A 24,634-nucleotide genomic window follows, 5' to 3' on the forward strand; every position below is an offset into this window, starting at 1 on the left:
CCTATTATGTTCTCCTAGCCTCGTTTTAACCTACAAACGGGCTTGCTGCTCCTTATAGGATCACTTCCAATTCTTTCGACAGCAAAGTAACTTTTTGAAATGTAGTCGGTTGAAATTTTTTTTAAATCAAGTATAAATATGAATACGTAGATAGTATGGCGAACTTATAACAAAGGGGTTTTTGCAATATGACAATGTCCAGGAGTACTTCTCCATTATTCGATCAAATGTTACTGCGCTGGAAAACTCCGCTTTACATACTTAAAAATAACGTTTGCTCATGGCGTGACGTAGGGCCGTTGAACGGAAGAAGGTCTTCCACAGAAGCCATTTCAGCAGCCGACAGTGTTGTTCCGTTGTTCTCGCATTGCAGACTCGCTGGTACAAACGTGGTAGGTACTCCCTGCATGGACTTCAGACCATATCTGAAGAATAGAAAGATTTTCAATAGCCTCGTCAATTACTTGCTCTACTTTCCATTGTCAGCCTTAAAACGCGATACTAACACTCGCCCCCTCTGAAACAACAGTTGACATCAGCATCCTGAACTGAAAGAGCAACATGTCTACAAATAATGCGCCTCCACAGCCAACCACTCAAGCAGGCTCTCCTGTTGAAAGGTAAATAATTGTATCTTTACGTGCTTACAGACCTCTATCGATAATGTTTTGTGCTCACTCTTTTTATTTAACAGTGCGGTGACTGCTGGACATCAGATGGAATCTGTGTCAGACGCGAATCCCAATTCAATTCCATCAACCACATCGCCGTCTCATGCTGATATACAAGAAGAAATTAAGGAAGATAAGACACCTGCAGTCGAAGCTCAGGCGTTACCTGAAAGCGAACGGCAAGAATCAGTACCTGCTTCTAATGACTTGGCTAATGGCAGTCATCACACGGAATCAACAGAAGTCGAACCACAGGTACCAGATTCCGGAAACTTGCCATCAATAGATCCTCCTTCAGAATCTTCCCCTATGACTGAAGACGTGAACGAAGATAATGATGGAGGAGCTCAGCCTATGGATACTGATCCGCAGGTACCAGTAGAGGAAGTACATAGCCATCCATATACACCCACACAAGACGCTGCACCATGGCAACCAAAGCAAGAAGAAATTCCGGAAGTATTACCCCAGGACACAACTGCGGCGAAATCATCAATTCAGACATCGGAACAAAGTTCGTCTTCTCAGTCAAGTGGGACTTACCGACCTTTGAATGTTAGGGATGCGTTGACTTACCTTGATCAAGTCAAGGTCCAGTTTTCAGATCAACCCGACGTCTACAATAAGTTCCTGGATATCATGAAAGATTTCAAAAGTCAAGCGTAAGTGTCATGAAATTCCCACACCCATTTTAGCATCACCGACAACTAATTCATATATTAAGCATCGATACTCCCGGGGTTATTGAGCGGGTTTCTACTTTATTCCGTGGTCACCCAACCTTAATTTCTGGCTTTAACACATTTTTGCCACCTGGATACCGAATCGAGTGCTCTTTGGATATCAATGATCAAGACGTGATTAAAGTCACCACTCCCACTGGTACGACAACGACAAAAGGTGGAGCATTGCTTCAGCTGAGCCGCGAAGGACAAACCTCTAATGGATCACCATCATACTATGGTAACACGTACGAACCTGCTACTCACCCTACCTCCATCGCACATCATGGCATGCCGCAATACCACGAAGAAGCCGGACCACATCCCGGACCTGGCCAACAAGATCAGCTTCCTCCCGACAATCGACGAGCACCAGTCGAATTTAATCATGCAATTAATTATGTCAACAAGATCAAAAACAGGTTTGGAAATGATCCTGATACCTACAAGCAATTTTTGGAAATACTTCAAACATACCAAAAAGAGCAAAAGCCTATACAAGAGGTAAGACAGAATGCTTGATTGATATGCAAACAAAGGTTGTTTCAATTAGAACTAACATTGGTGGTGGTGTCTTCTCTCAGGTGTATGCTCAGGTTCAAATCCTATTCAAGGATGCCACTGATCTACTTTCCGAATTTAAGCAGTTCCTACCTGAAGTCACCGGTCAACCGGCATCCTCCTTCTTCTTTGATGACACTGCGTCTGTACGAGGAGGAAAGAAAGGTGTATTGATTGGTAGGAAGAAGAGAAATACGTTGGAAAATGGTGCGGATGTGGCAAAGGTATGTGTTGAAAAACGGTGTGTGATTGTTGCCATTTACCTGAATGACGACTGATTTTTCTGGTCATACAGGGCGTAAAGCGATCAAAGCAGCATCATAAGACTGACTACAGCGAAATTTCTTCCGCCCGCGACGAGTCTTTTGGAATAATTGAGCCCAAACAGCCATCCATGTCTGCGCAAGAAACCGAATTCTTTGAAAGAGTCAAAAAGCACATCAACAATAAGTCCACTTACAATGAGTTCTTGAAAGTCCTCAATTTATTTAGCCAGCAAATTGTGGATCAAAACACACTAGTGGAACGAGTGCAATCGTTTATTGGAAACGACAAGAAGCTCTTCAAATGGTTTAAAGATTTTGTTGGTTATAACGGAAAGGATGAAATAGTTGAGAATATCCCCGCAACGGCATCCAAGCCAGATTATGTGCAAAGCAAGTCCTATGGCCAAAGCTACCGACTGATACCCAACTCTGTAAGTGTCATGTCCAGATCAAATTACCAATTTCTCATCAGCTGACTTATGAAATGATTAGCTTCAAAATGAGGCGTGCTCAGGCAGAGATGCTTTATGTCGGGAAGTACTCAATGATGAATTTGTGTCGCATCCCACATGGTCTAGCGAGGATAGCGGATTTGTTTCATCCAAGAAAAACCAATACGAAGAAGCTCTCCATCGTTGTGAAGAAGAAAGGTTCGTACCATAATCACATATTAACTTGTAATATGATACGAACAAAGTAAGGCTAACATATTGGTGTTCTAGGTACGACTATGACCTCAACATCGAAGCAAACTTGAACACTATAGCACTGCTGGATCCCATTGCAAAGAAAATATCCATCATGGCAAACGAAGAAAAAGCCGAGTTTAAACTGCCGCTTGGCCTCGGAGGACCTTCAAAGACCATATACCAACGAATCATAAAAAAGATATATGGTCATGAGCGTGGCTTGGAGATCATAGAGCTTTTGCATGAGAATCCAGCACAAGTGGTACCAATTGTGCTGAAGAGATTACGACAAAAGGATGAAGAGTGGAAACGAGCTCAGGTATGTCTGGAATTTGAAGTCGTATATGCATATTGAACAAGCTTACAACGTATTGTTTGCTCACACCTGTCTTCCTTTTTTCCGCTAATAGCGTGAGTGGAACAAGATTTGGCGAGAAGTCGATGCCAAAAATTATTATAAAGCATTAGACTACCTTGGTATCAACTTCAAGGCGCTTGACCGAAAATCGATCACTTCTAAAGCTTTGATTACTGAGGCCGAAACATTGAAGCGCGAGCAATCTGAAAAAATGTTACGAAGCAAGTCCATACCCTCGATTAAGCCCTCTGGCCTATTCCATCACCAGTTTCGATACAATTTCCCCGATAAGGCTCTATTCTCAGATGTGACCCGCCTCATCTTTTCATATTTGGACCGACAAACTGGTATATCCAACAGCGATTGCAACAAGATCCGAGAGTTCTCCACTTCATTTGTTTCTCACTTTTTCGATGTGGAGAATGTCAATCCTGATTTGAACAAAAAGGCTATGGTCGAAGATGAGGATGAAGCCATGGCTGATGAAAAGGATTCTCAGTCTGTTATATCGGACGATTCTGATGCATCCACGACTGGCAGAGGCTCAGCTCGCCGGCGGCAAAACTATAACCGCAAATCGAACAGTAAGGGTCTTTTGAAAGATGCAACCAGGCGAAGGAGACATGCTGGACGAACGCAATCCCCTGAAACTACCGAAAAGGAGGCTACAGAAGATGAGGCGGATGTTAAGGCTGAGGATGAGGAAGAAGAGGAAGAAGAAGACTCCACTGACGTTCAAATGGAGGAGGCTCAAGTAGCTCCAACAGAACCGGTTGAAAAAGCCAAGAGCGAACCTCAGGCTGATCCAGTACCAAATGCGCAGGAGGAAACTTCTGAAGATCAAGTATTGAATGCAGCCGCAGCAGCTACAGCTCCAGTTGTTGAGCAGCTCAAAGTTCTAAGTATATTTGGAAACAATCCATTTTATTGCTTCTTAAGATTATACCAGGTGAGTGAGATGTACTTTTTAGTTTCATGGCCTACATAGACACCCTGTTTCTGACTCTTTGTGTCATTAGTTGGCTTATCAACGCCTTGGCAGCATGAAAAAAATCGACGCCGAGTTCAAAGCGGACCCTGAGAAAGCTAAGAAGGAGAATAGAGCGGCCATTGAACTGGGTGTGTCTAGTGCTCGCCTCGAATGTAAGGAAACATGGAAAAAAGAATCCGTTCTGTGTAAAATGTATGAACCTAACGCCATTGGCTTGCAGCAATTGATTTGGATTTCTCTCAAGGCTACTACGAAACGCTTTTGGATTTAATTGACAAGTTCTTCGAAGGCGATGTTGATCAGCAGTCATTTGAAGAATGCTCACGCCACATCTTTGGAACCAAAGCTTATCTTGTTTTCACCATCGACAAACTTGTACACATCCTTGCAAAGCAAATTCATACCCTTGTAACCGATGAAATTTCCACCGCGTTGTTGTCTGGTGATCGCCTTTTTGATTTGGCCACCACCAAGTCTGTGTATGATTACAATAAGTATGCAGAAGAGCTTGTTGGCAAAGACGAGAATATCTATCAAGCAAACTTTGTAAGTATATAATTGGGGGTATATGAATTACTTTACTGGATCTAGATACTAAATCAGAGTATTTAGGACGCCAACAAGCGAATTTTGACCATCCAGCTGCTGGGTAAAGATGATATGAACGATGACACCAATGCAGAAGATCGTTATGAAAGCTATGTCGCTAGTTACATGGATTGGATCAAAGACACCGAAGGCGTTGATTACAATAAGCTACGACAACCATATTTGAAAAGGTATAGGTCATAAAGGTGTCTCTTGCTATTTGGTTTATTATATGCTAATTATCTCGCATGGACTAGGAACGTGCGTCCAAACGTCAAACTTGAACAACTTAGCAAAGCCTTTGTTCAATCTGGCATGCAGTACAAGATTTGTCGCAATACATACCATATGTTCTATATCATTGGCTCAGAGGATGTATTTGTAAGACCACACAAGACGTCTCAAAAGACTGACAGCATAAAACGCACTGAAAAGTTCCAAGCATGGTTAGAATCGCCCATGGGCTGGGCCCGTGATCTAAGCGACGATGATAAGGCATCAAAACAAGCTGAAGCTGAAGCCTTGTTCAAAAGTAGTGACGAGCAGACAGAAGAAGCTGGAAAATGAAAAAATTAAAACAACCTCAATCCAGATGTAATTATCAACAGAGCCTTCCTGTTTCCGCTCAATCAATATGGAAAATAAAAGAGGAAAATTGCGATGCGCTTTATATTGCAAATAGGAATTGTGTGAGATCTATAGCATTTTACAAACAAGATACCGGGTGAATGTAAAAAACAGTGGAATGAAGGGATAAGGTAGTATATGGGAAGAGAGAACAATTAAGAAGGTTGTGCGACATCCGCGATGTTCTGTGAATATTTACAAGATTCCCCACAGATCCTCAACAGCGCAAGCTATTTTACCACATGCAACCGAAGCCGACAATGAGTATTCAGAAACACCAATCTTCTCGTCTACATAGCTGTCGGCAAAATCATCTGTGCCGTGAGCCATAGCACCTACTGCCACAACAATGCTTTGATCTTCTGGGATTTTTGGAAGGTATTCTGAAAGTCGAACTGTGGGTGCATCCCATGAAAGTGAGATCTTATGAGCGTTTGTAGGCAAATGATCGGTAATTGGGTTCTTGATCACACGCAAAAGCTTTTCAGTGCCATTGACACTTCGAATGCTCAACTTGTGCAGCAATTGAACTGGTGAAAAACAATACCTATATATTAATTCCCATTGCATTCACTTGCTATTTTGCATATGTTGAACGTAAACTTACCCATCAGTCCAGAAAAACGCTTGAATGTTCTGGGTATTCTGATATGCGGGTTGACTTCAATAAGAACCTTCTTCTGCGTATGGATATAAACCTGCAACAGGCCTGCCTTGTTCAACGGACTGTCGAGAAGGGTCAACAAGCACTATTCAAGAGCAAAATCAGTATCATGCTTTACCGCTCGTTGCACTCAGCAATAACTGCTTACCTGGTGAGTAATATCAGGTCGAGCCTCGTACGTTTCACGGCCATTCTTCTTCAAAATGTTAACGTGATCATCAGCATTCAAAAGCTGGAAGCGAGCGTCTTTGTCTTTTCCAACTTTGAAAGCTTCGAGGGTAGCCTGTTCAAGCACTACTATGAGGCGGCGGCTGTTCTCTTTCTGAGTCATGGTCTTTGGCACTTTGGGAGCCTGGGGTACCAAACTAGCGTCGACATTTCGAGTCTGACCAACCTTGATACGGCTGTTCTGATACTGAGTTGGCTGCTCAGAATCGCTGTTGCTCTCGTCTTCTCTTGATCGTTTGTTCGATGTGCCGTTCATGACTAGTAGCGAATCTAAATCCAATTTGATCTCGACTCCCGAAAAAAAAAAAAAAAGGTTGGAGACAAAAATTGCAAGTCACAATTCGGATGAATTTGCTAGTTCAGAAAAAAGTTCCAATTTCGACATCTCACTCGAGAAAGAGGATGTCCATTACGATTTAATGTTTGGACAGGCAACATTGGACAGCCTTCCTCATGAAATTCTAACATGCATATTTATTTTGTCAGCAAATAATGATTTACCCTTGGTATCAAGAAAACTGTATGTAAACTTAAGCCGCTCCTCTATCGGGACCAAAGTGGACTGGTTGCTGGAGAAGTACAACAATAACCCAATTGAAGCCGCTATACAAGGACCCAGATTTCGATTTTTTAATCAGGCTACTCTGGAAAGGCTTGACAAAGTCAACGGCTCAGAAATTGCCATGAAAGGTCGGCGCATACCAAGTGTTTTATTCGCACAACAAACCTTGCCAGACGACTCCTACCAACTTATCGAGGAACTCCTAAAGAGAGGCTGCTCAAGTACTTTGCCAGATGGCTTTCCGATTGTAAAATCGTGCCAACTCGGGCACCTCAAATTAGTCAAGCTACTTATTACACACGGCGCCGATCCTTATGCTCGCAAATGCCTTGCTCTCCGAAGTGCAGCTGTACGAGAGAACTACACTATGATAGAATACCTCCTAGATGACTTGAAGATGACACCAGATACCCTAACGCTCAAGGAGTGTGTGAAGAGAGGAAAGATGAGGGTTGCCGATATATTAATGGCCCATGGCGCTGTTCCTGACATGGAAACGCTCAACAGCATGGGCTAACGAACTGCGTTTGAACTTGTCGAAAATTTAACAACTTACAGCTTGAATAGCCATTTTTTCTTATTTATTGCATTTCGTACTCATGCTTAATAAACTCATGCAGAGATCTATACTCTGCAATGTACAGACGACAACACGTATACGTTGCCAAAGTTGGCTCTCTTATGCACGCTACTACAATACTACTGGTCTAAGAGAAAGTACACAACTGCCTACCAAGCTCGACGTCCAGCTTAAACGGAAGGAGTTAACCTTTGGTGACCATTGATTCCAACCATTTGCAAATTCTTATGAAATGGCGAAATGCTAACATAAAATATTAGATTCTGGAAACACGTTTGTACCAGTATTGACTAAAACTAGAGATATATCAAGGATATTACAATTGCCGGGTGATCCACATGGGTACGATAACCGCGATATTTAGAATTTGATTAAGAAAGATGCTAACAGCTAATTTAATGAGTAGCGGTAACTTTCTGCTCTCGTGGCGTCAGCGGCCTAGAACAGTGTTGATTATAAAGAAGCCAAACGACAGCAAGACAGAAGCGGCACTTGTGGATGTTGCAAGGTATGGACGGCCATTGAAATGAAAAATCAGATTATCTGTATCAGACGCGGGATGGCAATTGACCACACACTGTACAGCTGGCTACATGAGGAATACCCAGACCTCAACATTGTAGTAGAGTCAGCGGTTGCAGAGCATTTCCGAGAGAAGCTTCCTTTCGTGTTTGTCATACCCAACGGTAAGTTTGACATATTTGTGCATCGACTAAGATATGCATTGACGAAATCCTTTGCATTTCTATGGTCGTAGATCATAAAGCTGAATATTCGAGAGTGGTGGACTTTGCTATCACATTGGGAGGCGATGGCACCATGCTTCATGTATCTTCACTGTTTCCAAAGGCTGCCCCTCCGGTGCTATCTTTTTCAATGGGAACGCTGGGATTCTTAATGCCTTTCGGTATGTTATGTCATATCAGACAATGAAAGCGGGCAAATAATAATGTTATCTAACGCTGAATGGAAAGACATCCGAAACTACAGATCCGTTTTATCTGAGGTTGTGGAAAACAAAAATGATTTATCTTTGCTGCTGCGAATGCGATTGTTTTGTTCCTTGCACCTTCCGAATGGAGAACGACTTGTTCGCGACGGAGTCGAAATATGTAAGAAGACATTGAATGGATGATCAGGAATTAAAATCCTATATGTGACACATTATGTTTGACTTAGGTGATAGGCAAGTCATGAACGAACTAACTCTGCATAGGGGCAGATCACCTCACCTGACGGCGATAGAGTGTTTCGTGGACGGTCAGTATTTGACTGATGCCATAGCGGACGGCCTGATCATATCAACCCCAACTGGGTCCACAGCGTATTCTCTATCCGCTGGTGGCCCCATTGTTCATCCAGCCGTAGATACGCTTGTTATTACCCCTATTTGTCCACGGTCGTTATCATTTCGAACTGTATTACTGCCAACAAGCTCCAGAGTTCAATTAAAGGTGAGCCTTTTAACTTCGTTAACGATGTGCTTGCACACTCTGTGAAGACTTATATTAACAAAACAATTATATAGATTGGTGAAAGTAGCAAAAGCCCAGTGGAGGTATCTATGGATGGACGAGAGATTTATATGCTGGAAAGAGGGGAATATCTCCAGGTAATCACATTAACAATGCCATTATCCTCGTTACTCTGTGGATACTCAACATTTGCGTTAGGTTCGCATGTCAAAATACCCCATGCCTTGCATCAACCGGGTCAACGAAGGTGTTGATTGGGTAAAGGATATCAATGACCTTCTTAAATGGAACCAGAACTTTGAGCAAAAACAGTTAAATTGATCATTTGGAAGATATATCAAAAGTCCAAGCTGGTCTTGAGTCTATCTCATTAAAAGTACACATGCATAAAATCAGACGAAGAAAAGTGTAGATCTCATTATTATTTTTTACAGTGGGGAATGGTTTACAATGCTAATATGCTGAAATATCACACTTATGCTTCGATAGTGGCTTTTTGAATTGGCTGCTCAATCTTGTCTTGTTCTGTTTTGGCCAGTTTTACCACTCGTTCGGTGGAGGCATCATCTTCCTGCTCCTCGAGCTTTCTCTTGGGAGGTTGGCTGACTTTATCGTCGTGTGGAGAAGCAGCTTTCTTTCGCGCCTCTTGTTCCGCGATCTCCTTTTCATAGAATTCTTCCATTCCGAAAAGTTTACTACCAATTTTTTTGTATGGATCGTTAGAACCGCAGAACGTGATCATAACCCTTAAACAATAAGTCTCTTACCAAAATGAAGGATGAGACTTGGTGTGCGTCATCTTGTCATATATTTCAGATCTGGTATGATGTCCCTTCTCCTTGTCCATGGAGAGCATGCAGTATTTCGTATTTTGAGGCAAATTATTAACCTCTACACACTGTCAGCGACAAAAAAGCAGCATTAGTATCTTAGCCTCACAGATGGCCTCTGTATCAGTCCTCACCTTTTTCAAATACGCCTTAATAACATCTACCACTGGAAGTTTGCCTTCTTTCCGGAAAATAGAAGGATTGTACTCTGCGCCACGAGCTATCATCGCTGAGCTGACATCTATAACAAATGGACTATCAGAAATCACGGTGTCTTCAATAATCAGATCGAGACTCAATACGTACTGGTGTGATCTTTCAATTTCTGAATATCCCCATACTCAAATACATCGCCATTTGCGACCACGGGGATGGTTTTGACATTTTCAACAATATCCTTCAATGCATCCCATTTGGCCCTTTCAGATGATCTCATGTCTTTCGTTCTAGAAACAAAGATTAGAAACAGCCAATCAGCAACTTTCATTTTGTCGAAAACGTATATACCTGCAGTGAACCGTGATTGCCTTTACTCCAGTACCTTCGATCATCTTTACCAATTCTCTAGTTTTCTCGGGGGTTTCCAAAATGCGAACTTTACAGGTGACAGGCAGTCCGCTGTTTTGCACCAAGTTCTCGAGGATCTTTAAATCTGTTACTAGACCTGTTACCACCTTGACTCCCACTTGACGACACCTTACCTTTTTCAACACTGGTTGGTTAGATAATAAAGCGGCTCCCATACCGGCGTGGATAGAAAACTTCTTGGGGCAGCCGCAGTTGACATCAATCCCGGCAACATCATCCTTACTGCGTAAAATCTGGTAAGTCACCAATTGCCTTTATATCAACATGCACGACATTCATAAGGTTCTAACTCACACTGTGAGAGCAGCTTGAAGGGCGAGATCTGGATCTGCTGTGCCTATTTGGAATATCACATGGTTACGCTCATCGGGATGTGTTGCGAAGACCAGTCTGTTGTTCTTTTTATATTCGATGACACCGGTGGCAGCTAGAGCTTATTGTGAGCAAACAACAATCGGTCTCATAAGCAACTTCTGTGAAACTTTTACATACGGTTCACTTGGCGTTCGCAGCCAATGATCTTTTTGTCGATTGTTTCCTCTGTCCAAACTAAATCTGCTCCATACTCCAAGGACAGCAATCTCAATGGAAGTGAGCTAATTCGGACCTTATGGCGGCATTATATGTAAATTTTGCTTTTGAAAAGAGAACAGTAGACTGACGCTTACCATAGGTGCTAGGACCACCTTGTTTGAGTAATCGGTCATCTTCATTATGTGCAGAAAAAGCTATAGTAATTTTTTTTTCTTCGGTTCCCAATTTTTTTTCAGTAACCAATGCTTATACGAGGAGTTTCAAATTTGTATTTGGCAGGTCAAGTAATAATTATCCTCGAGAACAGATTGTCTTTCTTCTCCTCCTTTATATTTGTTATAGCCATCAATGCCGGGATCTTTAAATGAGCATTGAAGATAAGATATACTTTATGGCTGCGTTTGGGTACATCACCTATCGATATTCGCTCTCGCATAACATCAATATATCCAATCCTCCTTCTGCTTTTTCGAATTACGATGTGCACGGCTAGCTTCTGCTGCATTTAACGTCCTTTGCTTTGAAATGGTAGGGAAGTTCTACTAAAATCATAATATTTGAGTATTTAAACTTCCATTGTCAGGCCAAAATGGCAGATGTAGATGCTGGTACACTATAATTAATTGGTAAACGTAGATTCCCTCCACCTGGTAAATAATCACCACTGAGGGATACAGAAAAGTTTAGGGAAAATATGTCACCGCTTCAATGGCGAGTTCTTGCAATAGCCGTTTGCGAGCATTTTCACCTTCACCATACGCTGGCATTAAATGGCTTGGTGTTTTATTTGTGGGAAAATGGAGTGATGCGCTTTATAATAAGCATAAAAAAACATAAATCACCCTTATGAAATTCATATATATTCATGTTTCGCATACATGTTTGATGAAGGTGTGGGGTATTGCATGGGTGCATCTAAGGAGATCATCCTTAAAACTGTAACATAAGAAGTCATACGCCTGTTTATAAAGCAGTTAATTAATATACTTGCTGATGCCCAACTGGTTGGCTATCCTGGCGCATCAGCCATCCGTTAGCTGTGGATATTAAATCAGCATCTAGCTCGTAGTTTCTTAGTATCTGACCGATGGTTGCAACAGCGTCTGAAAGAGCCATAGCATCACCTTTAAAGATAAAAGTGAGTTAATTAATCAAGCAGAAAGTCTAGATGATGATCAAATGGCTCTACACTATTTACCTTGCTGCTGAATAAAGTCGATACGAGCCATATAGCTATCGGATATAATTTTTGGGGGTAAAAATACTTGAATCTTAAATTTCAAGATGGTGATCTTGCTAGCTGAACGGTACCGCATCTCTCCTTTGCAGCGTAGGAATCCGTCTTTGTCACTTCGGACACTCACGCGTCCATCCATATGCTTTTGAAAAATGAAAATAATCATGTCAATCATATTGTCATCAACCTGTCCGTCACTTTTCACCTTTTTACCTCTTCCACCACCTTCTTCACTTTCTCAATGGCTTCGAATTCACCTCGTGCGACACAGCCGATTGAACATATCTGATTCATATTTTCTGTTAGTTAGATTCTCGTAAGATCGAAGAATGCACATAACATACCTTTGGTTGCTTAAAGTAGAATAGGCCAGGTATCCACGAAGATAACCGGGGACTGGTAAGATATGGAGACATATTCCCTGATAGAGAACTTTGCTCGCTTGATGAACCCTGGGCAAGAATGCCTTGAATATGGACCGCTGTCGGTTGGCCATTAATTGCGTCAAGATGAGCTTTTGACTCTTTTTTACCAAGTGTTGGGGTATATGCGCTAGCTTTCTGATCATAGTCCGTTGTCCTCGTCTGGGGCGCTGGCATAGAAAATCGATGTGAAGCTTTCGTAGCTTTAGTAGAATCCACCTTGTTTCGCTGTAGCAGTCGTAGAGATCGGCTAAATCGTCTGTGGTCCTCAGAATTATTAATAGCACTTGGCGAGGTAATTGCATTATTATCTACAGCTCTTCTTCCCGACTCTATAGTATTTCTTGATGAGATCGAACTAAATTTACTGGCTTGCTTTGCACGCGGTGAGATCATATGTTCAACTCCCAAATGTTGTTGTGTTGGTATTGGAGGAGCCTGGCTTGAGTTGAATCCACCAAAAACACTTCGATTGCAGCGTGGGGTAGCAATGCTGTTCACAAACGATTGTCGACGAGGTGATGGAGAAGGCGCTACAGTAGGTAGTGGCGACGTCAAGCTAAGATAGACAGGCGGGTTAGAAAAAATACCCAAGAAATTATTCAATGAACTGGCAAGCTTACTGATCAGTAGGCGGAAGGCTAGAATGCTTGTTAGCCGTAGTGACAGAGTTCTCAATGTTTTGCATGATCTGATTGTATATGAGGTCTGCACGTATTATAATAGGTTTGGGTGGAACTGGAGGTGGGAGGTCCATATCAATATCATTTCGATCTATTGAGCTGTCGATAAACTCAAACTTCTTTAAGGTGTCTCTCAGCTCACCATCAGTATCGATTCCGCCAAATGCTGGAATTGTAGATTGTTGCGGTGAGGCAGTGCTTTTTGTTTCTGATGCCATTACTGAAGTGATACCAGGTAGGGAATTTCTGTTAAGACCAACAGCGCATATTGTTACAGGACGCCTTCGTTTGGCTGGTGTGGTGGGTACTACATCGTCGTCTGGGTGGCCAATCTCCCAATATTTATTGGCTCGCCGCTGTAGCAATACATAAGTGACTTTTTGCATATTGTGCCTTTTAGATGCAGTTTTTAGATATATGGACAGTTCTATGCACAGTGTCAATGTACTTACTCATTACTAAGAAGAGCGTTGAGAATATCCTGCTTCGATAGATCACTCCATAGCACTTTTAGTGTCTCCAGTATCCTTTCGTCCATCTGCGCAGAGGCTTTGAGCGGCATACCGATCTCCTCTGGTGCTGGTGGCTGAGGAAGAAGAGTCAAGTCGTAATGCTTCTCGACTGTAAACCAAGAATGAGACTGTATGTCTTCCATCTATAGTTTCACTATATCAGTTAATGTTGATTGAAAACATTGTGGGGAAGGGAGCCTGGTACCACATTACCTTATATCTGTCTTTCGGGTCAATCACTAATATTTTGGCAATGAGATCTTTTGCAAGGTTTGAGACATGATCAGGAATCTTGTATTTCCCATTTTTGACCTTTGGTGGGATGAGTTAGTACTGGTACTTAACATTAATATATCATTCATATCGATGACTGACTTTGGTAAGCAATAGCCTAATATTTTCGTCATCGAAGGGTAGATGTCCACAAAGAAGTGCAAACAAGATGATCCCACAAGACCAAATATCAGATGCAGATCCATTATAGGGAATTCCCTAATAAAAATATTCAGCAGACAACATGAATACACTGTATTTAGTCAATTGCCATTGTTCGAATACTCACAGCAACAATCTCGGGACTAGCATAATGTGGTGATCTAAATCAGATGGCATGAGACGTATATTCAGATAAATTCCATTTCGTACATCATTTCATTGCTATATGTTCTCACCCGCAACTGGTTTCCAACATCCTTCCTGTGGGCTGCAAGGATGCCATACCAAAATCAGCAATCTTAATATTTTTGTTCTCGTCTAAAAGTAAATTTTCTGGCTTCAAGTCTCTGTGACTAATATCAAATGTTAACATGCATTACAGTAGTTCTTGAAACGTAAATCATACAGCACTTATACTAACCAAATGAGATGTCTATGGCAGAATTCAAGACCAAATATAATTTGTTGAAAATATCGTCTGGCTTCACTTTCGCAGAGTCTGCCTTGGGATACCAAGTACTCAAACAATTCTCCGCCCTCAACGTATTCCAAAACGAGATACCTTGAGGCGAGACAAAAATATGTTTAATGAGAAATGCAAACAACATTTCGACGCATGACCTCATATGACTTACAGATTCGGCGAGTCGCTCAGGTCGATAACGTCGATAAGTGATATGATATTTGGGTGATCAATCAACTTCATCACAGCTATTTCCCTCTTGACGGCTCTTTCTATCGAACCATTGGATGCCAAATGAGTCTTAGATATAATTTTGATTGCCACTTTTTGACCAGTTTCCTTATGGATGCCAAGCTTGACGCGTCCTATAATAGAAAGTCAATACAGTGATACTTTCTTTTTCTACTGGTTGTGATAATCGCATACCCGAAGATCCTTTTCCGAGCGTATGGCCCAGCCAGTAATCACCTACGTCCTTTCGCCGTCTACCTGTTGACGGAGAGGTGAAAGGGGTAAATGTTCCTGCGGAAGGTTGGTGTTGTCCTGCCTTCTTTTTCAAGGATCTACGCTGTGGTGCTGGAGAGGCCATCGGCTGAGGTATGGATTCATGTGCACTCATAATGTACGATAAAAAAGAAGATAGTAGTTATCAACGTTGGGGAAATCCAGGAGAATGGATGATGAAAACAAGGTTTGATCCTGATGCTCTATGTAGACCAAGCGAAGATGAAAATGAAACGTATAAATTAGAAAAAGACGAACAAGAAGCAAAAAAGAGACCAGAATAGGATGAATAGAAACAGCTTTACCAATAGGCTAGTATCATGTATCTTGGCAAATTAATAGTGTTAACTCGGGAATATTGTACTTGTAGCAGCAAACAACAAAGGACGAGAATTATTTGAGAAATTTCCTTTTGTGGGAGGTAAGGAATGCAATTTTTTGAAGGTGTATGATTATGCTTTAAACATCTTCCAAACCCGATGCGAAAGCTTTGCGCAGAATTTTGTTAACTTTGATGCGTACTGGAGTAAGCTTACTTCCATTGAGTAGCATCAGTATTTGCATAATAACTTTCAGTGTGAACAAGACGTCCTTGTGTCTTTTAAGTGGCCCCAACCACCACAATTACTTTGAGAGGCAACCTGTCTATCAGAGACACCTATTCCCTAAAGTTCTTTTGTGCCGATCTTCAACTGTCGGATTGCTATCTTGGTAGTTCATTATGCAATTTGTAGATTTCCGGCAAGCAGAATCGGGCCAACAGCTGGGGACGAGATTTTTCGCCTCTGCATACGTTGTAAAGGCAGCCTAATGAAGCATGGGATCAGTGATAATTTGAATAAGCAGTAGTAAGCATTCGTAAGCAGGCATAACACAAAAAATAAATCAGTTTTCAGGTTTACAACCATATGAGTTCATAGCAAGAGGATTAGTGTTGTCCATTCAACATAAATATCCTTCTTCAGAGTATGTACTATAGCTTAGCCTTCTTTGTACATACAAATACCATGTGTATGAATGTCCTTTTTTTGCGTCAGACTAGAGAAGTAACCCATAATACCATACCATGATGCATCTATACCCGGTAAAGATGTATCGAGACCTTGTATTGCTATGACCAGGTACACTTGCTTGAATGCAGTATGCTATAATAAAATCTGTCGCAGCTTTCATATAGTCCGTTTGAAGATGAATCCATTTGAAGGTTATTTTAAACAAGCTTTTTATCTCTACTTTATTATCCACATTTATGGCATATGAGACAAAGAGTAATGAAAGGTATTAACACGTGATCCATTGCTTTTCAACTTTTGTGGTTCCAAATTCGTCGACTTCCTCACGCTACTAGCTGTCTTTTTCACATGGGTCAAAATGAGAGCTCGTTGAAGACACAAGGAGTTCATGACGCAAGCCAAGAAGATTCCCAAAAGTTATATGACTCTTTTACCTCCGTATCCCCGTCAGCCTTGTCATCCATTCGATCCAAAGCTGACCTGAAGCATATCAAGAGTCGGCTTTCGAAATGGGAGTTGCGATCACTTTATGCGGCATTCAACGATTTAAAGACAACATTTTCAGACAACTTTGAGTGCATCGAATTGAAGAAATTTCTGGTAAGTACCTGAACTATTCGTGCAAGATTACACTCGGAGAGCGCGATTATTCCCAACGCTAACTTACCGTGGTATCTCAGGATGTACTCGAGCTTCCTGCGTCAGTGGAACCGGCTGGTATTTTACTGTTTAAGTCCTTTTCATATCTGGCATCCTTTCCAAAGTGTGATGAGGCTGGTCCTATACCGTTAACTTTGGATGGTTTTCTTACTGCCTTTGTCATTATGACTGGGAAGCTGGAAAAAGATCAAACGCTCGGCGCCAAATTTGAGGATTTCTTTCTGGAATCAATTGCAGTTCTACCTGCAACTATAAAAGGAGAGGTCTCAGATGGTGTACCAGCTAATGCTTCTCAAGAAGAACCCCAAATGGAAGATGATAGCGAAATAAAACCTGCAGCCAGCAGAGGGCTAAGTTTAGCTGATCTCGGGGTGAACTTTGATGATGACGATCAACTCAAAGACGCTACCGAAGCAGACGACAATGAAGAAGATGAAAATAATGTTCAAATTTTATGCCGAGATATCTCAACTATCTTAGCATTTCTTCTTTGGATAGTCAGAGTGGAGTGGGAAGAGACACCGTACCCTGTTCAAGGCAACAATTCTTGTGAAGAAGAAATCAAAATGGCTGACAACATAGTCGCTAGTATATCTAGCATCCCTCCTACAGATTATGATTCCGATTTGCCTTGTATATCACTGTCACATTTTCGACAATGGAGGAATCAGAATGCCCCAAACCTGTTCAAGAGCTTACAGTCTTTTATCTACAACAAGTTTGCAATGTATGAACACCCTACTGTTCATAGTTCCACTAGTCGATCTGAAATTGTGATGAGCGCAGATGTTACGCCAAAACCAGATAAAACAGAACTGCTAACGACCATGTATGCTGCTATGATTAGCTGGAATCTCCCGGAAAATGCCATGTCTCAAAAGCAATGGAATTTATTGTACAACGCCGATAGTGACGGATACGCCATGAACAATTTTATCTCCCACGTCTTCAAATACCCTGGTAGGTTTAGTGGTATAGTCGATATATCAGCTCAATAGAGTCTTTCTCACGCTTTGTTGGTTCAGGTCCCACTCTTTTGATACTGCAAGTAGAAGCTATTGGTACGGCAACATCCTCATTATCATTATCATCATCGTATCAAGAATTATCATCATCAGCTTCGGCCCCGAAGCATGGAAGCTCACCTTTGCGACGATTCTCTTCTTCCGCTCAGCTTTTGAATACACCTAAGAGTATGCTATTAGGTGCATATATACCAGAGCCATGGAAACAGCCAAAGCAGTATTGGGGCAGTTCCGAATGCTTTGTTTATGAGCTTGGTCCCAATTATGAAATATATCGCCCAATAGGCAAGGGACAACAGTATATTTACTGCCACAAAGATTTCGGTATAGCATTTGGAGGCACGTCCTCCTACAATGGACCCCCTGCCAGTCAACACCAGCGCAGCCGAACCTCCACCTCACCCTCGCCACAAAACGCATTCCTACTGACGTTGGATGACAGCTTACAGAAAGGCACATACGTACAAGATGCATTCCCAGCTGCCCCTACATTTGGCAAGGGTCGAACACGAGAAAAGTTCGCATATTTCTTTGAAACAGCTAGCATGGAAGTGTTTGGCATGGGCGGCCAAAAAGCAAGAGTGACACAAGCAAGCGATTGGCAGTTCGATAAGCAGGAAGCTGAAAGGCGAGCAGGAGTTAACATCAGAAAAGACGGCAAAGGCGTTGATCGTCAGCTGTTACAAATGGCTGGTGTTATAGACGACGATGTCGGGCAAGATAAATAATGCATATTGTTAGCCACCAACCATCTTATATACTGTAAATTTTTCTCAATAAACACCCAGCAAGACTTAATCATGTCACAGCTCAGTGCTCGCTATCCTTCATGTCTATCTTCTTAGCTATAAAACAATGAATTACACTATAAATAAGTTTCCTGATCTATTAAAAAAGCCGGGGTGGCAGGAGTTAAGTTGGTTTGCGTAGAAGGTCACCTAATGTAAGGTTTCTGGAAACTGTGGTGATATGCCAAAAGTGGATGTCGCTAGAAACTGAAATTTTCCTGGAACACAAGGCAAAAGGTGGAGCCAGCGCTGAGAGTCTGAGGTATTCAGTTTGTTCCAACCATAGAAAAAAAAAAGAAACATTCCAAAAGTGCATCAATGAACCGAAAATCCTCACAGACGTTGTTGATGGGATTTTCTCTGGCTGGTCAGGAAAAAAAAGAAATGGAGTGCCAAGATTGGGACTGATATCTGAGTTGAATTCTCCGCTTAAATTGGGCTGCACTAATTTAGAATCGCCGTAAAAAGGTACGGGCCACCCACGTTTCACTCTGGTGTCTACCGCTCTTTTCATCATCTTCTCATCATGAAAGCTCTCATTCTCGTCGGTGGTAAGTGAGACGACAACTTTCAATATATACGCACATGGGTCATAACATTCAAATCAAACCAGGTTTTGGTACCCGTCTTCGCCCTCTCACTCTTACCCTTCCCAAGCCGTTGGTTGAATTCGCCAACAAGCCCATGATCCTCCATCAGATCGAGGCTCTTGCAAAGGTACGTCTGTCATCTGTATAGGAACTATCTTTGATGGTTATTGACCGTGGTTGACCGCTTAGGCTGGTGTTCGTGATATTGTTTTGGCTGTGAACTATCGCCCTGAGGTTATGGTTTCAGTTCTCCAGCAATATGAGGAAAAGTTCAATGTTAAGATCACATTCTCGGTCGAAACTGAACCTCTCGGTACTGCTGGACCACTTGCGCTGGCTCGCGAGATCCTTGGAAAGGACGAAAGCTGCTTCTTCGTTTTAAACAGCGATGTCATTTGCGACTATCCTTTCGAGCAACTTGTCGATTTCCATAAGTCTCACGGCGGCGAAGGTACTATTGTTGTCACCAAGGTTGAGGATCCTTCAAAGTATGGTGTGGTCGTCAACCACGCTGATTCCTCCAAGATTGAGCGTTTCGTCGAGAAGCCTCAGACTTTCATCAGCAACAAGATCAATGCTGGTATTTACATATTGAACCCCACCGTTCTAAACCGAATTGAGGTATGCGTTTCAAAATTAGGCAATTTTTTATTTATAAACCTCCAACTGACGTAGTTGAAATGTTACCTCACCTCAGCTCAAGCCCACTTCCATTGAGAAGGAAGTCTTCCCCTTCATTGCCGAGGATGGTCAACTTCACACCTTCGACTTGGATGGTTTCTGGATGGACGTTGGTCAGCCCAAGGATTTCTTGACTGGTACCTGTTTGTACCTTTCTCATTTATCCAAGAAACACCCTGAGCAACTTGTCAACCCTACTTTGGAGTATGTTCATAAGGGTAATGTTATGGTTCATCCTTCCGCCAAGATTGGAAAGGGATGTCGTATTGGTCCCAATGTAGTTGTTGGACCTGATGCCGTCATTGGAGACGGTGTTCGCTTGCAGCGATGTGTTATCTTGGAAGGAGCCAAGGTGAAGGACTTCGCCTGGGTCCACTCCAGCATTGTTGGATGGCACTCCAGCGTTGGCAAATGGTCCCGCTTGGAAGGATGCTCTGTTCTTGGTGACGATGTTACCATCAAGGATGAGATCTATGTCAATGGTGGCTCTATCTTGCCTCACAAGAGTATTGCTGCTAACATTACTGAGCCTCAGATCATCATGTAAATATATCTCTTTACTTTTCTATTGAGCCTACAACCACCTCCTTCATCTCAAGCAACGCACGATCGACATGGTCAAGTACATATCCCCCAACTTTTTTATTTTTATTTTTCAAAAAAGCTTTCATACGTAGCGAGCGCCCTTTACTCTTAAACCCCCCAAAATTTTTTGACGATGTACGAGAATATATTGCATACTTATTGCTTGGATCTTTTTGGTCGAGCATTTAGCCACGTATTCAAAGAATAAAATCACATATGAAAAAGACTGGCATATTTTTCTTTTGTTTTGCTCTCCTCTGGAATCAAAGTATACCGCTGACGTTGTGAAAACGGGGCAAGTGGAGATTTAAAAAAAACGGTGGCGGTCGAAATCCTTTGTTTCCCTGATCTGTGGTTAAAACTCAGGCTGATCAATTCAGTGGTACCAGCATGTAGATTAAGGGTTCACAATATTACTGAATAATGTTTATATGAGCAAAACCTGTAAAATATATTTTTAAAATATGTAGGCTATTGCCATGCAAAATATAGAAGGAAATAGGTTGAATTGAATAGATTTGGATGTGGTGGTCAGGAGAAAAAATAAAGCTGCCAGCAGCGCATAACTGAGTGTGTTTAACCGGTGAAAATTTCTGTGGTGATAAAATGTGGTGAGTGGGGTTGAAAACATTGTAGAACAATCAGCATGAGATTATATAAATCCACTTACTCATAACCAAGTAAGTGCAGCTTCCAGCGAATCGAATGACGGCAAGCACTGCGACGGACCAGAGAATGAAACCAAGGTACACGGTACTTCGTTCAGTGAAATCACCGAACCAGTGGAGAAGTTGTGCGTTGCAAATAACAGCTACCAAAGCCAAGTTGGAAATGATCCAGCTGATAACAAGGCGAGTACGGAAAGCCTTGTAGTAATCTTCTTGCTTGGTCTTGGCATCACGGTGAGAAGGTGCTTCTACAACCTTCTTGGTGAGATCCAAACACGCTTCTTCATACATTTCGTTAAGATCCTTTTGCTCTGTTGGAACAGCAATTTCAACTGTATGCTCTCCGTTGTCGTTCTTCTTGGACTTGACTACACCGAGATCAGTTGCGATAGAGTTATCACCCTTAGTACCCCATGACACGTCGTGGGTGTTACAGAAAGCATAAACCTGATGTGATAGAAATGTATAAGTTGCAAGCCTACATCTCCTATAATCATTGTGAAAGCACTTACGTTGAGAATGTTGGTGTAACCAGGTGCCATGAAGATATAGGGAATGAAACTAGTGAGCATGTGCCAGGGGTCGAGGAAGAGAATAGATGATACAAGGTAGAGAACGTAGGTAGAGAAGACAGAGACAATGACATCTCGGAACGCTTCTTGTTTTATCAATCCCACGAACATATTACCCGATCCACCCGCTGAATCCACGGCCGTTTCCACGCCAATAACAGTGATCCAAATAGTAGCAAACATCATGTACACCATAAGTAGAGCAAAGAATACGAATGATCCAATATACGCCCATTTCGAACCCTGAGGTCGATTACCCATGGCTAAAATAAACTGTAGGCCCATGTTGGTTAGTCTTAGATGCTGTTGCTTTGTTCGAAAATGTGCTCAAACCTTACCTGGCAAATGATCAATACGACATATATATAATTAAGGACTTGATGCAGAACGTTGGCGACGTTTGTAGGCATAGGTTTAGGGTTAAGAGTATCGGAGGCGAGAGCATTGGTCAAGATGAAGAAGGTCAGGTAGAAATTACCCTAAGAAAAGACATGTGAATGAGTATATAGGATTCTACCACGGTGGACGTGAATGCTCAACATACCAAAGCGAACCAAGAGAAAATCAAGTTATATGTTTGATAAAGATCTTCAAACATAAAGGCAAGCTTGCGGAAAAGAGAGTGGCCAGAGCCCCAAATCTTACGCCAGTGATATAGCGCATAGACACCAGCAAAGAAGGAACCTGTAAATGTCATATCAGTATATCTATCTCGCAAATAAACCCAATATTTACTGCCATCTCTATACATACCGTTAAGCCATCTACGACGTTGGGAAACGAATTCAGGAATAGAATCAGGAACATCGGTTTCACCATAAGCACTGGAAACGTAGTGAAGAATGTAGTTTGCATTCTTCTTCACGACCAATTCGTAACAAAGAATACGATCTTCAGCAAGATACATGTTGGCAGTAAAAATGTCAGCATCGCCTCCGTGTTGGGTTTCACCCAAGAAGTACTTTTCCAATGGTCCATGACCATTTATGTCGTTTTGTAGAGCCTCGTAGCGGTAGGCCGAGAATGCACCTGGAAGCACAGAAATGTATCCAAAGACAGACTCCAAAGGCTTATCCAAAATGTTGGACATCTTGTATTCGAAGTTTTGGGAGGCAACCAGAGGGTTGAGTAGGCTAGGTGGGTAGCTGTTAGTGAATGCATTTACTTCGGGTGCGTATGATACAACCCCCAAAAACTTACTTGACACCAGCAGTACCGGACATAGCACGAATTTCACCACAGGCACCAGCGACATTAGAGTTAATATCAAAAGCCTTCCAAAGATGGTAGATGGAAGTGCCACCGGGACGAGTACCAACATCAAGAAGAACGCAAACGTTAGGGTTGATGACAGGGCCAAAAGCTTGGAAGAACCAACGATGAGAATTGATCTTTTTGGCATTCTTCTCCTTCAAACAGAAGAGAATTTGGCAAGGAACGATGTCCTTATCAGCACCCTTGAACTTCATGTCAGGATCCACACTCAATTGCGTGGTGAACTATGAATAAACGATACGGCAGACATGGTTAAACTGGTTAGCTTGATCATTCGATCACAATAGTTCCCAAAGGGTGAATATCCCCCTACCTCATAAAGATGCGCTGTCACAGGCTTGTCATTCACGACATTTTTAGCTACACCATCTTGGTAGACGCCCATAGCAGCCAATACGGAAAGAGTTCGCGGATTGACCTTGGTACGTCCGTCAGAGACAATACAAACAGTGACCTTTTGCCAACCGTTAGCACCCCAAGTTCTTGAGCGTTCACGCGTACACAAATGGGAAATGTTCTTCATGACACCGTGCATAGTGCGTGCAAATAAAATTTCGTCTTCCTGTTAAACCGTGGATTATTTTTAGCTTCTTGGTATTGTTTCTTGATTTGGAGTCAAAACCCCGATTAGGGTTTCGGTTAATTCAATACACTTACGTTGTACATCGTCTATAGAGATAAAAGACAGTGAGAATTAGTGTGAGGTGTTTGAAAAAGTACGCCAAGTGCAATAGAAACTTACCATCACAATAAAAAGCTCAGTTGAACGACCAATCAAAGCTTGGCGCAAAGTATAGTTTTGAGCAACAAAATCAGCAGGATCACAGGTGGCAGCAGTATAGCGCATATGAGTGAATTCCTTATCCTCCGGGGCCGTGCCCTTACGAGGCACGGCTGCTAAATACTTGGAAGGCACAGGACAATCCAAGACCAAGTTACCACTGGTCAATGGTACCTTTCTCACTATGGAAAGTCCATGGTTAGTTCCGTGTGCCAAGCTCTCTTTCCCAGAATTTTTGCCAATTAGAAGACCGTTGTCCTTAACAAACACTTACTTGTCTTATAACGGCGAGCAACACGTCTAGGCGCCTCTCCATAGTGAATACCGCCACCAGGAGAAGGGAAACCCATGTTTACCTGGGGAGAAGGTGAAGGGGAGGGAGCACCATAAGGAGATTGAGCAGGATAGGTATCACCATAATCACTGTTCTGATGCTGCAACAAGGGAGCATTGTCGTGGTATCCTCCCATCCCGCCTTGTTGATGATGGTCGTCGAACGGATCAGCAGCATAACCAGGGTTACGGTCCATAGGCTGGGGTGAAAAGTGAGTATCCGTCAGAGGATACTGGTCATAGCCACCAGGAGGAGAATGCAACGGCGCGTTTGGCGGCGGAGGAGACTGCTGCCTTTGATTGGGATACATATCGAAAGCAGCAAGAGATTCGGTGGAGGGGGCCAACTTTTTTTTCGACCTTGGGGATTTTATGGACGGGGTTGAGTTTTGGCGCTAAATTTATCTATTATTTTAATTGCTCAGAGTGCTGGTACCTGGTCAATTTTGGTTTCGCCGTAATCAATTCACTCC

General features: G+C 42.3%; 9 protein-coding genes across 9 annotated transcripts; 5 read left to right on the plus strand and 4 right to left on the minus strand.

Annotated features, from left to right (window-relative positions):
• Positions 1-347: 347 nt before the first annotated feature.
• On the plus strand, positions 348-5,768 carry K450DRAFT_235788 (uncharacterized protein). Its single transcript, XM_051588152.1, has 13 exons — positions 348-392; positions 530-620; positions 695-1,333; positions 1,396-1,897; positions 1,978-2,178; positions 2,250-2,651; positions 2,713-2,870; positions 2,943-3,228; positions 3,320-4,216; positions 4,287-4,410; positions 4,479-4,804; positions 4,871-5,037; positions 5,104-5,768. Exons 2-13 carry the CDS (start codon positions 562-564, stop codon positions 5,411-5,413), a joined length of 4,071 nt encoding a protein of 1,356 aa, XP_051445756.1. The 5' UTR covers positions 348-392; positions 530-561; the 3' UTR covers positions 5,414-5,768.
• Positions 5,669-6,803, minus strand: K450DRAFT_265436 (uncharacterized protein; the record flags this gene model as incomplete). Its single annotated transcript, XM_051592794.1, has 4 exons — positions 5,669-6,003; positions 6,081-6,222; positions 6,286-6,459; positions 6,756-6,803. 4 exons carry the CDS (start codon positions 6,801-6,803, stop codon positions 5,669-5,671), a joined length of 699 nt encoding a protein of 232 aa, XP_051445757.1.
• A 245-nt stretch (positions 6,804-7,048) lies between these two features.
• K450DRAFT_198351 (uncharacterized protein) lies at positions 7,049-7,444 on the plus strand (the record flags this gene model as incomplete). The annotated part of the gene is made up of 1 exon (XM_051584573.1): positions 7,049-7,444. The coding sequence occupies one exon, from the start codon at positions 7,049-7,051 to the stop codon at positions 7,442-7,444; it is 396 nt and encodes a 131-aa protein (XP_051445758.1).
• Positions 7,445-7,588: 144 nt separating this feature from the next.
• K450DRAFT_235798 (uncharacterized protein) lies at positions 7,589-9,380 on the plus strand. The gene is made up of 8 exons (XM_051588153.1): positions 7,589-7,701; positions 7,768-7,849; positions 7,914-8,193; positions 8,265-8,414; positions 8,482-8,619; positions 8,687-8,961; positions 9,036-9,119; positions 9,181-9,380. The coding sequence occupies exons 3-8, from the start codon at positions 8,034-8,036 to the stop codon at positions 9,301-9,303; spliced, it is 930 nt and encodes a 309-aa protein (XP_051445759.1). The 5' UTR covers positions 7,589-7,701; positions 7,768-7,849; positions 7,914-8,033; the 3' UTR covers positions 9,304-9,380.
• On the minus strand, positions 9,138-11,253 carry K450DRAFT_235800 (uncharacterized protein). The gene is made up of 9 exons (XM_051588154.1): positions 11,069-11,253; positions 10,893-11,007; positions 10,695-10,827; positions 10,514-10,622; positions 10,320-10,456; positions 10,119-10,258; positions 9,947-10,053; positions 9,750-9,880; positions 9,138-9,677 (listed from the first exon to the last, which is right to left on the minus strand). Exons 1-9 carry the CDS (start codon positions 11,111-11,113, stop codon positions 9,458-9,460), a joined length of 1,137 nt encoding a protein of 378 aa, XP_051445760.1. The 5' UTR covers positions 11,114-11,253; the 3' UTR covers positions 9,138-9,457.
• Positions 11,254-13,724: 2,471 nt separating this feature from the next.
• K450DRAFT_173273 (uncharacterized protein) lies at positions 13,725-15,275 on the minus strand (the record flags this gene model as incomplete). Its single annotated transcript, XM_051584173.1, has 8 exons — positions 13,725-13,931; positions 14,002-14,100; positions 14,164-14,280; positions 14,351-14,384; positions 14,460-14,576; positions 14,645-14,785; positions 14,859-15,051; positions 15,113-15,275. 8 exons carry the CDS (start codon positions 15,273-15,275, stop codon positions 13,725-13,727), a joined length of 1,071 nt encoding a protein of 356 aa, XP_051445761.1.
• A 1,265-nt stretch (positions 15,276-16,540) lies between these two features.
• Positions 16,541-18,713, plus strand: K450DRAFT_235809 (uncharacterized protein). Its single transcript, XM_051588155.1, has 3 exons — positions 16,541-16,803; positions 16,884-17,823; positions 17,889-18,713. The coding sequence occupies exons 1-3, from the start codon at positions 16,552-16,554 to the stop codon at positions 18,614-18,616; spliced, it is 1,920 nt and encodes a 639-aa protein (XP_051445762.1). The 5' UTR covers positions 16,541-16,551; the 3' UTR covers positions 18,617-18,713.
• Positions 18,714-19,156: 443 nt separating this feature from the next.
• On the plus strand, positions 19,157-20,766 carry K450DRAFT_235813 (uncharacterized protein). The gene is made up of 4 exons (XM_051588156.1): positions 19,157-19,227; positions 19,290-19,393; positions 19,456-19,887; positions 19,964-20,766. Exons 1-4 carry the CDS (start codon positions 19,203-19,205, stop codon positions 20,492-20,494), a joined length of 1,092 nt encoding a protein of 363 aa, XP_051445763.1. The 5' UTR covers positions 19,157-19,202; the 3' UTR covers positions 20,495-20,766.
• A 163-nt stretch (positions 20,767-20,929) lies between these two features.
• Positions 20,930-24,522, minus strand: K450DRAFT_235815 (uncharacterized protein). Its single transcript, XM_051588157.1, has 10 exons — positions 24,103-24,522; positions 23,790-24,010; positions 23,705-23,716; positions 23,361-23,609; positions 22,973-23,271; positions 22,526-22,905; positions 22,317-22,456; positions 22,111-22,251; positions 21,713-22,045; positions 20,930-21,647 (listed from the first exon to the last, which is right to left on the minus strand). Exons 1-10 carry the CDS (start codon positions 24,470-24,472, stop codon positions 21,174-21,176), a joined length of 2,619 nt encoding a protein of 872 aa, XP_051445764.1. The 5' UTR covers positions 24,473-24,522; the 3' UTR covers positions 20,930-21,173.
• Positions 24,523-24,634: the final 112 nt, after the last annotated feature.

This window comes from Umbelopsis ramanniana, assembly GCF_025399195.1.
Source record: "Umbelopsis ramanniana AG unplaced genomic scaffold K450scaffold_19, whole genome shotgun sequence".
Classification (NCBI taxonomy): Eukaryota; Fungi; Mucoromycota; class Umbelopsidomycetes; order Umbelopsidales; family Umbelopsidaceae; genus Umbelopsis; species Umbelopsis ramanniana.

Bases quoted from the DNA above. Each gene is read 5' to 3' on its own strand.
- K450DRAFT_235788 (XM_051588152.1), top strand. From the start codon at position 562: ATGTCTACAAATAATGCGCCTCCACAGCCAACCACTCAAGCAGGCTCT. The intron at 4,411-4,478 runs GTAAGGAAACAT...ATTGGCTTGCAG, and splicing joins GTCTAGTGCTCGCCTCGAAT to CAATTGATTTGGATTTCTCT. The intron at 4,805-4,870 runs GTAAGTATATAA...CAGAGTATTTAG, and splicing joins ATATCTATCAAGCAAACTTT to GACGCCAACAAGCGAATTTT.
- K450DRAFT_235798 (XM_051588153.1), top strand. From the start codon at position 8,034: ATGAAAAATCAGATTATCTGTATCAGACGCGGGATGGCAATTGACCAC. The intron at 8,962-9,035 runs GTGAGCCTTTTA...ACAATTATATAG, and splicing joins GCTCCAGAGTTCAATTAAAG to ATTGGTGAAAGTAGCAAAAG. The intron at 9,120-9,180 runs GTAATCACATTA...CATTTGCGTTAG, and splicing joins AAAGAGGGGAATATCTCCAG to GTTCGCATGTCAAAATACCC.
- K450DRAFT_235813 (XM_051588156.1), top strand. From the start codon at position 19,203: ATGAAAGCTCTCATTCTCGTCGGTG. The intron at 19,228-19,289 runs GTAAGTGAGACG...AAATCAAACCAG, and splicing joins AGCTCTCATTCTCGTCGGTG to GTTTTGGTACCCGTCTTCGC. The intron at 19,394-19,455 runs GTACGTCTGTCA...TTGACCGCTTAG, and splicing joins AGATCGAGGCTCTTGCAAAG to GCTGGTGTTCGTGATATTGT.
- K450DRAFT_235815 (XM_051588157.1), bottom strand. From the start codon at position 24,472: ATGTATCCCAATCAAAGGCAGCAGTCTCCTCCGCCGCCAAACGCGCCG. The intron at 22,906-22,972 runs GTAAGTTTTTGG...CTACCCACCTAG, and splicing joins TCCGGTACTGCTGGTGTCAA to CCTACTCAACCCTCTGGTTG. The intron at 22,457-22,525 runs GTATGTATAGAG...TGACATTTACAG, and splicing joins ACGTCGTAGATGGCTTAACG to GTTCCTTCTTTGCTGGTGTC.
- K450DRAFT_235800 (XM_051588154.1), bottom strand. From the start codon at position 11,113: ATGAAGATGACCGATTACTCAAACAAGGTGGTCCTAGCACCTATG. The intron at 10,457-10,513 runs GTAAGGTGTCGT...ACAGATTTAAAG, and splicing joins ACCAACCAGTGTTGAAAAAG to ATCCTCGAGAACTTGGTGCA. The intron at 9,881-9,946 runs GTGAGGACTGAT...TGTCGCTGACAG, and splicing joins TTAAGGCGTATTTGAAAAAG to TGTGTAGAGGTTAATAATTT.
- K450DRAFT_235809 (XM_051588155.1), top strand. From the start codon at position 16,552: ATGGGTCAAAATGAGAGCTCGTTGAAGACACAAGGAGTTCATGACGCA. The intron at 16,804-16,883 runs GTAAGTACCTGA...GTGGTATCTCAG, and splicing joins TCGAATTGAAGAAATTTCTG to GATGTACTCGAGCTTCCTGC. The intron at 17,824-17,888 runs GTAGGTTTAGTG...TTGTTGGTTCAG, and splicing joins CCACGTCTTCAAATACCCTG to GTCCCACTCTTTTGATACTG.